Below are 9253 nucleotides of genomic sequence, written 5' to 3'. Positions count from 1 at the left end.
TCCTGTGTGCCCTGGCTGGGAATCGAACCCAGGACTCCTGCACGCCAGGCTGATGCTCTACCACTGAACCAACCAGCCAGGGCCTTATCATGGCATTTAATTAGCACTTTGTTCCCATTTCAGAGTGAAAGGTCTCATTAATAAAAAAAATACAGATTCTGTGTGTTGGCTGAAAATGTTGCTGGACCTGGAAAACCAAGTAGATCGATTGAACCAATCTTAACAAAGGATCCTATTGGTATTATTTATATATTTCTTGTTATTCCTTTTGAAACTTATATAACCTTATTTTTGACAAACCTGAATAATTTTGTTTGATTGGCTTACAGATCCTCCATGGCCCCCTGGAAAATCAACTGTGAAAGATGTAGGCAAAACATCATTAACATTTAATTAGTCAAAGCCAGAACACCATGGAGGGGCAAAGATTGAGTCTGATGTCATTGAAATGCTCAAGTCTGGGACAGATGAGTGGGTTCCAGTGGCTGAAGGAGTTCCCACCACTCAGCATTTGCTCCTGGGGCTCGTGGAAGGGTGGGAATACTCATTCAGAGTGAGAGCTGTGAACAAGGCCGGGGAAAGTGAACCCAGCGAACCCAGGGACCCTGTGCTTTGTCGGGAGAAGCTATGTAAGTAATTCTTGATGTTTGGGAATATAAATTCTTCTAAAGTATATCTGAGAACTACAATATGAGAAAATATGAAAAACTCATTACTAGATTATTTCTTCTTTGCTATAAGGTTTCTTAGTGATTACTAGAAAATTTAGTAAAAACTGAATATTGGGCAATAAAACATTAAATTTGTTTTTTTATTCTTCAGATTCTCTATCACCACCTCGCTGGCTTGAAGTTATTAATATTACAAAAAGTACAGCAGACCTAAAGTGGACAGTTCCTGAGAAAGATGGGGGATTCCCCATCACCAACTACATCGTGGAAAAGAGAGACATGAGGTGAAAAGGCTGGCAAACAGTAGACACCACTGTCAAGGACACCAAGTGCACAGTAACCCCACTGACAGAGGGCGCTTTATATGTGTTCCGAGTTGCTGCAGAAAATGCCATAGGACAAAGTGACTACTGTGAAATTGAGGACTCCGTCCTGGCCAAAGATACCTTTAGTATGCTCTCTAAATCCTTATGACTCCCCATTTGTAGTGGATTATCACTGTTCCCTCTGTTTTTTCTAACCACCGAATATTTTGTTTTCAGCTACCCCTGGACCATCCTATACTCTGACAGTTGTTGATGTAACAAAATGATATGTTGACCTGAAGTGGGCACCACCTAAAAATGATGGTGGAAGACCAGTACAAAGGTGGACTTTCTAATTAATGCATAAAGAATAATTTACAAACAGCTGAAAATTGTTAACTTTGTTTTTTTTTCTATTAATGCTAATGAAATGCTCTGCTATTTCAACAGATATATCATTGAGAAGAAAGAAAAGTTAGGTACCCATTGGGTGAAGCTGGAAAGACCTCAGGACCTGACTGGAACTTCAGAGTAACTGATGTCATGGAAGGCACAGAAGTCCATTTTCAGGTTCGGGCAGAAAATGAAGCTGGAGTTGGTCACCCAAGTGAACCCACAGAAATCCTGTCGATTGAAGATCCGACAAGTAAGTGGTGCTGACTATGCATAGAATATTGTCTAGTGGTTTTCAACCTTTTTATACTTCTGGATCAGTGAAAATAAGAAAATTATTTTGGGGACCAATAAGGCAGAAATCAGTCTGAACATAAGTGAATTCAACTAAGATCTTTGGGTCTAAAAACTCCCTACACCATCAGGGTGGTTACCTCTTTCACAGACCAGCATGAAATTTCTGGTTGACTGGAGGTTGAAAAACACTGGGGATGCAGACCAGAGCCATTCCATCAGAAATTTTGTGCCGGTCCATGAAAGAGTTAACCACCCTGATGTAGTATGAGGGTTATAAACCCAATGATCTTAGTTGAATTCGCTTATGCTCAGGATGATTTCTACCTTAGCAGTCCCTGAACTAAATTTCCTATTTTCACCAGTCCACCAGTGTAAAAAGATTGAAAATCACTGGACTAGAGCATAATGATGAGATACTTGTGGATGAGAATGTTTCACTCTGTTTCCAGGTCCTCGTTCACCTCCCCTTGACCTGCAGGTGACTGATGCTGGAAGAAAACACATCGCCATTGCTTGGAAGCCTCCAGAGAAAAATGGTGGAAGCCCTATCATAGGATACCATGTTGAAATGTGTCCATTAGGCACTGAGAAATGGATGCGAGTTAATTCTTGCCCCATAAAAGATTTGAAATTCAAGGTTGATGAAGGTGTTGTTCCTGACAAGGAGTATGTCCGGCGAGTGAGAGCTGTCAATGCCGTGGGTGTCAGTGAGCCATCTGAAATCTCTGTCAATGTGGTTGCCAAAGACCCAGACTGTGAGAACACAGTTTCTTTTATAATTAATAGAACAGGCTTTACTCGTGCATTGCATTTGGACATACTCTTCCATCTTCTTTTGGATTATGTCTTACAGGCAAGCCAACAATTGATCTGGAGACTCAGGACATTGTTGTTATTGAAGGTGAAAAATTAAGCATCCCTGTTCCCTTCAGAGCTGTCCCAGTTCCAACCGTTAGTTGGCATAAAGATGGCAAAGAAGTTAAAGCAAGTGATAGATTAACGATGAAGAGTGATCACATCTCTGCTCTCCTTGAAGTTCCCAAGAGTGTCCATGCAGATGCTGGAGTTTACACCGTTACACTGGAGCAGTGGTTTTCAACCTTTTTTGAGCCGTGGCATATTTTTTACATTTACAAAGTCCTGGGGCACACCACCTACCAAAATGACATAAAATGACACTCTAACACAGTACATATTATACATATAGTTAATAATATAGTTTCTAAATGTATTTATACTCACTTAGTGTGAAACCTGGGCCTGTTTCCATGAACACAAAAGGGATATCCTGGCAGGAATGGTAGAAAGGCAAACACGAAGCTCTTCCTCAACAGTTCTCAGTCTCTCTCTGTTTTTAGTTTTTATCGCAGTCAAGTTTGAGAAGCTCAGCTCACATAGATATGTGGTTGAAAACGGGAGCAATGTCAAAATAGCTTTGTTGACCAGAATAGGGAACTCCTTGGCAACAGATAACCAAAAACTGTCCAAAGGAAGATCAGCAAACTTTAGCTTTAAACCACAATCTTGTTTCAGTTCAATGAGTTCTTCTTGCTCCTTTAAAGTCATGTCCTTTCCAGCAACGGATACTCCAGCAATCACCTCGCACATTGCAGCAGTGTTGCCATCATGCTGTTTCTCGGTGAGCAGGAACATCTCAGGTTGCCATGCTGCACATGTTGTTGCCAGAGCTGCACCTTTAAATGGAATCCGTTCATTTTATCAGTGCTTGTAACAGGTTTTCATTTCGGCTTTGCATCTGTGTGTTCACTTCAATCAAATAATGAAATATATCAGCCAGGTATGCCAGCTTTGCACACCACTCATCACTTGCAAGCAGCTCTGAGTAATCGGACCTCTCGTTTGTCAGAAATACTTTAAGTTCCTCTTGCAACTCATACACATGGGCCAGCACTTTGCCGCGCGACAGCCACTGGACCTCCGTGTGGAGCAATAAGATTTTATGTTCCGCTCCCATTTCTTTACACAAAGACGCAAATAAGCGACATCTCAAAGGTCGCGTCTTCACAAAGTTCACTATGCTCACAACATCATCCAACACAGGAGCTAGATCTGCTGGTAAGGTCTTTGCAACGCGAGGGCCTCACGGTGCAAAAAACCAGTGCATAACAATAACATCTGGGTTTCTTTCTTTGACCCTAGTTACGAAGCCTTTGATGCGCCTGACCATGGCTGCGGCTCCATCAGTGCAGACACCTGTGCAGTTTTCCCATGTAAGCCCGCTTTTATCAAGATATTCCGACGTGACCCGAAATATTTCCTCTCCTGTTGATTTTTCTGGCAGTGCCTTGCAAAATAGGAAGTTTTCTCTAATGGCTTCTCCATCCACAAAATGCACGTTGGCCAAGAGCTGACAATGTCCACTAATATCCATCGACTCATCAAGTTGCAAGACAAATTTCTTACTGATGCGCACCTTTTCCAAAACAACAGTTTCAATGTCCGCAGGCATGTCATCAATACGTCTGGCAATTGTGTTATCTGAGAGAGGCACTTTAGCTATCTCTTTGGTCATGGTAGGGCCAAGCATCTCATTTACAATGGCTTTAGAAGCTGGCAGTATTAATGTTTCTGCCACAGTGTGGGACTTTTTTGATTTAGCTACGAGTTCAGCAACAAGGTAACTAGCTTTGAGGGCTCTCTCGTTTACCTTTGTGGTTTTTCTCAAGAAAGTTGCCCGTGTCTCATTGTTTGTATGTAAGTGTACAAAATAGTCCATTGGCTTGTTTTGAATGGAAGGGTGTTTCATTTGGAGATGGCGTTTAAGCTTGCTTGGCACCATGGCGCTATTAAGCTTCTCGCCACACACCAAGCACAGCAGAGTCGGTGCTGTCTCATCCCCGGTGAAAGTAAATCCAAATGAAAGATAGCTTGTGCTCTATTGCCTTGAGCTCACCGTTTTGTCTTTTTTCTTTTGTCGACCACTCACACTAGGGCCTTCATCTGGGTCAGAATTTTGTCCAGGGCCCTGTTCGGCATTTGCATTTTCCCTTCTCAAAAACTTCTCCATCACTGTCACTTGCTCGTCTTGCTGAGATCCCAAATTATCACAAGAGTGAAATATGCCTGGAAGATTTAAATAAATTACATTTATTAAAAAAAAGGTTAAATAAAAAAGGATAACCCCCTCATATATACAGTCCCATGTAACATCTCTCATATGTACAGTCCCATGAAACATCCCTTTATATAGTCCCACGTAACATCCCCTCATATACAGTCCCACGTAACCTCATATCTACAGTCCCATATAACCCCTTATATGTACAGTCCCGCTAATAGATACTGGAGCTTTCATTAAGGTTGTGGGTTCAAATCAATTTGGAAAATACTCTAGATAGAGACTGGACAAAATCAATTTTAGAAAATGTCGGGTACTTGTGTAACATAAGTCCTCAGGGCATCTCTACTGTCAGATTGAGAAGTTTGCTTTCTAGGTAAGGATTCTGATAAATACTAGAGTTCTCCTTGAGGTTGTGGGCTCAAATTCCATGGTCAGCTGGGTGCAGGGGCCTTGGTTCTGTCTGTTTTGATGGTGTATATAGAGATTTGAGCTCTTTAAGAAGATGACCCTTCAGGAGGCCATATATAATACAGATAACATTGTGATGCCTTGTATATTACCCTCTGCGGGGGCCTCTTTTAAAAAGAAAGGTCAAATATCTATATATACCATCAAGATAGACATAACCAGCTGAGGCTGAGGCTGAGGCTTCATCTAGTGGTGGCAACATTTACCTCCAGTCCTGACTAGGATTAGGAATTGGAACCATGGGGAGGAGTAGCAGCTTCAACTACTCCCCGCAGCCACACAATGACAAGTGCGTGGCAGCCTGAGCGGGGACCTTCCTGGGTGTGGATGAGAGGTGGTCTACTATTGGTTCATCGCTAGTGGTTGGGATGAATCCTAGAAGGTGATTGGTCAGTGAGCGTTCCCTGTGCCTCCACTCTTCCTGTCGCTGATAGCTGGAGGGATTGTGAGGGGAATGTTTATGTTCAGATGGAGGCAGCTGGCGGCAGGCCGGATAAATAGCCTCCATGGGCCGTATCCGGCACACGGGCCATAGTTTGGGGACCCATGTTTAATTTCCCCACGGCACACCTGACCATGTCTGATGGCACACTAGTGTGCCGTGGCACACTGGTTGAAAAACACTGCACTAGAGAATAATCTCGGCTCAGCAATAGCCTCAGTCAATGTCAAAGTCATAGGTAAGTATTCTTTGATAAAACACCAAACATTCTTCACATGTTGAAAAAATTAGTTAATTTTGCAATTCAAGTATAAATGCTTTCATGAGTTGGCCGTTTGTAAACTAAATGTCCTTTCAGATTACTTGTTCCAATGAGAAGCAAAACAATTGTAAAGAGGCAATATAGCATACCCAAAGAATGTTAAAATAACCAATATTCCTTTATTTATTGTATTTTCATTTTATTCAGTGTTCTTGACGGAAGTAGTAACATTTTCTGCCCCTTTCTCCCACACAGACTGATCATGTTTGGAAATTTGGGGACCATTTTTCATGGAACAAAGATTCAGGGGGGGCTACTTGAGTTTAGTAGTTGGGGGCCAAGGATACTAAATGGCTTGCAGTGTAGCGACACTCCTGCACATCAAAGATTATCCCACCCAAAATAAAATGGATAGTACCACTTACAGAAAAAATATAGTAGTAGTGTGCTGACTTTTCAAATTACAATAGTAATTACAAATTTTATTTCTAATAGGTCTACCCAGACCATGCAAAGATATTAAAGCAAGTGAGGTGACCAGAGTTCCTGTAAATTAACCTGGGAACCTCCAGAATATGATGGTGGAAGCCCAATTCTTCATTACGTCCTGGAATGTAGAGAAGCTGGGAGGAGGACATATATACCAGTCATGTCTGGTGAGAATAAACTGGCCTGGACTGTAAAAAATCTCATACCAAATGGTGGATACTTCTTCTGGGTTAAAGCTGTCAACAAGATTGGTGGAGGCAAATATATTGAAATGAAAAATCCAGTCATTTGCCCTGGCTGGTTGGCTCAGTGGTAGAGCATCAGCCTGGCCTGTAGGAGTCCCAGGTTCGATTCTTGGCCAGGGCACATAGGAGAAGCACCCATCTGCTTCTCCACCCCTTCCCCTCTACTTCCTCTCTGTCTCTCTCTTCCCCTACTGCAGCCAGGGCTCCACTGGAGCAAAGTTGGCCCCGGGAGCTGAGGATGTCTCCATGGCCTCTGCTTCAGGCGCTAGAATGGCTCTGTTTGCAACAGAGCAACACCCCAGATGGGCAGAGCATCGCCCCCTGGTGGGCATGCTGGGTGGATCCCGGTCGGGCACATGCGGGAGTCTGTCTGACTGGCTCCCCATTTCCAATTTCAGAAAAATACAAAAATACAAAAAAAAAAAGAAAAAAAAAGAAATCCAGTCATTGTTCAAGATGCAAAGCGTAAGTTAGGGCATGAATGTAATATAGCCAGGAATTAATGTGCAGTTTATTTTAGGAAGATGGACTACTCTATATTAACCATTTTTCTCTTGCTCTTCAGAACCCCCTGATCCACCTGTAGATGTTGAAGTTAATAATCCTACAGCTGAGGCAGTGACTGTTACAGGGAAGCCACCTTTGTATGATGGAGGGAGCAAGATAATGGGTTACATGATAGAGAAAATTGCTGAGGGTGAAGAGAGGTGGAAGAGATGCAATGAGCACCTGGTACCAGTTCTGACCTACACAGCAAAAGGACTTGAAGAGGGAAAAGAACACCAATTCCACGTGTGAGCAGAAAATGCTGCCGGCATTGGTGAACCTTCTAGGGCCACTCCTCCAACTAAAGCTATAGATCCTATTGGTAAGTTTTGTTTAATGAAATTTGTATTTTCCCAGAATAAAATAAATGGGGATAATGTTTTAGCAGATATTTTTATCAGAATTGAAAATGATTACTGTTTCTAACTATTACAGATGCTCCTAACGTCATTATGAGAACAAGCCTAGAAGTAAAACGAGGTGATGAAATAGTACTTGATGCAACAATTTCTGGGTCGCCTTACCCAACTATTACATGGCTGAAGGATGAAAGCATTATCACACCAGAAGAAATTAAGAAGCGAGTAGCACCCACAGTTAGGAAGAAGAAGGGTGAAGTTCAGGAAGAAGAACCATTTGTCCTGACTCTGACGGAGCGTTTGAGTATCAACAATAGTAAAAAAGAGAATCTCAGCTATGTGTCTGAGACTCTCTCTGACCTGACCACGGCCTGTATATGATCAAAGCTGAAAATGACCGTGGTACTGCAAATGTTCCTTGTCACACTGTCAGTGTGCTGGTAAGTATTTACAACTCCCCCGCTCAATGGACAACAGTCTATCTAAGAGTTTTAGTAAGACAAAAATAAAGTTTTGGGCAGCAGTTAAAAGAAGTGGAAAATATAAGGTCTACTGGAAAGTTCTGTCCATTTTTGGAATAAAACAAAATACAAATTTTTCTTACCGTCAATAAACTTTATTAAATAATATATTTCCACACCAATCCTATCTTCCAAATATGGTCCAAAATGGTTTGCTGAGCTGAATTAAGCCTTTCTGCAATCTCCGATGTTGTCAGAAAAGGATTTTGCTCCAACATGGTCTTAACAACATCGTCATTGATCAAAGATGGTACCCAGAATGTGGCTTATCAGGTCGAAATCACCTGTTTCGAATTTTTCGAATCATCTTCTGCATGTCCTATCAGAAAGTGTACCTTCACCACAAACACTTTCAATAAATTTCTACATGCTTCTGTAGCATTTCTTCCTTGTTGAAATTCGTATACAATACAGTGGCGTAAATGAACTTTATCAGTAGCCATGGGGACACTATCGCTTCACACATAAAACTAACATGAATCAACTTTGTTTTAGTTAATTTGCTATGTCAGTATGTATACATTAAGTGATAAAAATAGGCACACATGCGCCAAATAAACATGTGCTTACATGTCAAAACTTGTAATGATAGAAACGGACAGAACTTTCCGGTAGACCTTATAGTTTCAGCAAGGTATGCTCAGTCCCATTTTTTTCCTCCTGGCTGTGTAAAAGAAATCAACCCACCTTGTTATTGATTAGCTAATGTGATACAAAGATAGACAGACATAGGAAAAGCAAAATTTTATGTAAAAGAACATACTAACATTTATATTTTCTGTTGCAACTGTTTTCCTACACAATATTTTAATCATGGCTCTCTTTTGAAATATTAGATACACCAGGACCACCAATGAACTTTGTATTTGAAGATGTTACAAACAACTCCGTCCTCTGCAAATGGGAACTGTCCTTTGATGATGGTGGCAGTGAAATTATAAACTACACTTTGGAAAAGAAAGATAAAACAAAACCTGACTCAGAATGTATTATTATCACTTCAACACTCAGTTTAAATATTCAGTGACAAAATTGATAGAAGGAAAAGAATACCTCTTCCGTGTAAGAGCTGAAAATAGGTTTGGGCCTGGATCACCTTGTGTATCAAAACCACTTACAGCTAAAGATCCATTTGGTAGGTTTCTTTAGCATCTAAATTTTGCTTTTTATTAT

General features: G+C 41.3%; 1 protein-coding gene across 1 annotated transcript; it reads left to right on the top strand.

Annotated features, from left to right (window-relative positions):
• The first annotated feature begins 448 nt into the window (after nucleotides 1-448).
• On the top strand, nucleotides 449-7940 carry LOC136379020 (titin-like). Its single transcript, XM_066346502.1, is given in 14 exon segments — nucleotides 449-629; nucleotides 976-1122; nucleotides 1214-1319; nucleotides 1427-1470; nucleotides 1473-1622; nucleotides 2116-2421; nucleotides 2520-2754; nucleotides 3311-3324; nucleotides 5867-5896; nucleotides 6416-6457; nucleotides 6460-6705; nucleotides 7111-7119; nucleotides 7220-7522; nucleotides 7636-7940. Coding segments are annotated over 14 exon segments (2118 nt in total).
• Nucleotides 7941-9253: the final 1313 nt, after the last annotated feature.

This window comes from Saccopteryx leptura, chromosome 7 (genome assembly GCF_036850995.1).
Source record: "Saccopteryx leptura isolate mSacLep1 chromosome 7, mSacLep1_pri_phased_curated, whole genome shotgun sequence".
Classification (NCBI taxonomy): Eukaryota; Metazoa; Chordata; class Mammalia; order Chiroptera; family Emballonuridae; genus Saccopteryx; species Saccopteryx leptura.
The sequence above is the reverse complement of the archived record's forward strand: the minus strand, read 5'-3'. Positions and strand labels throughout refer to the sequence as shown.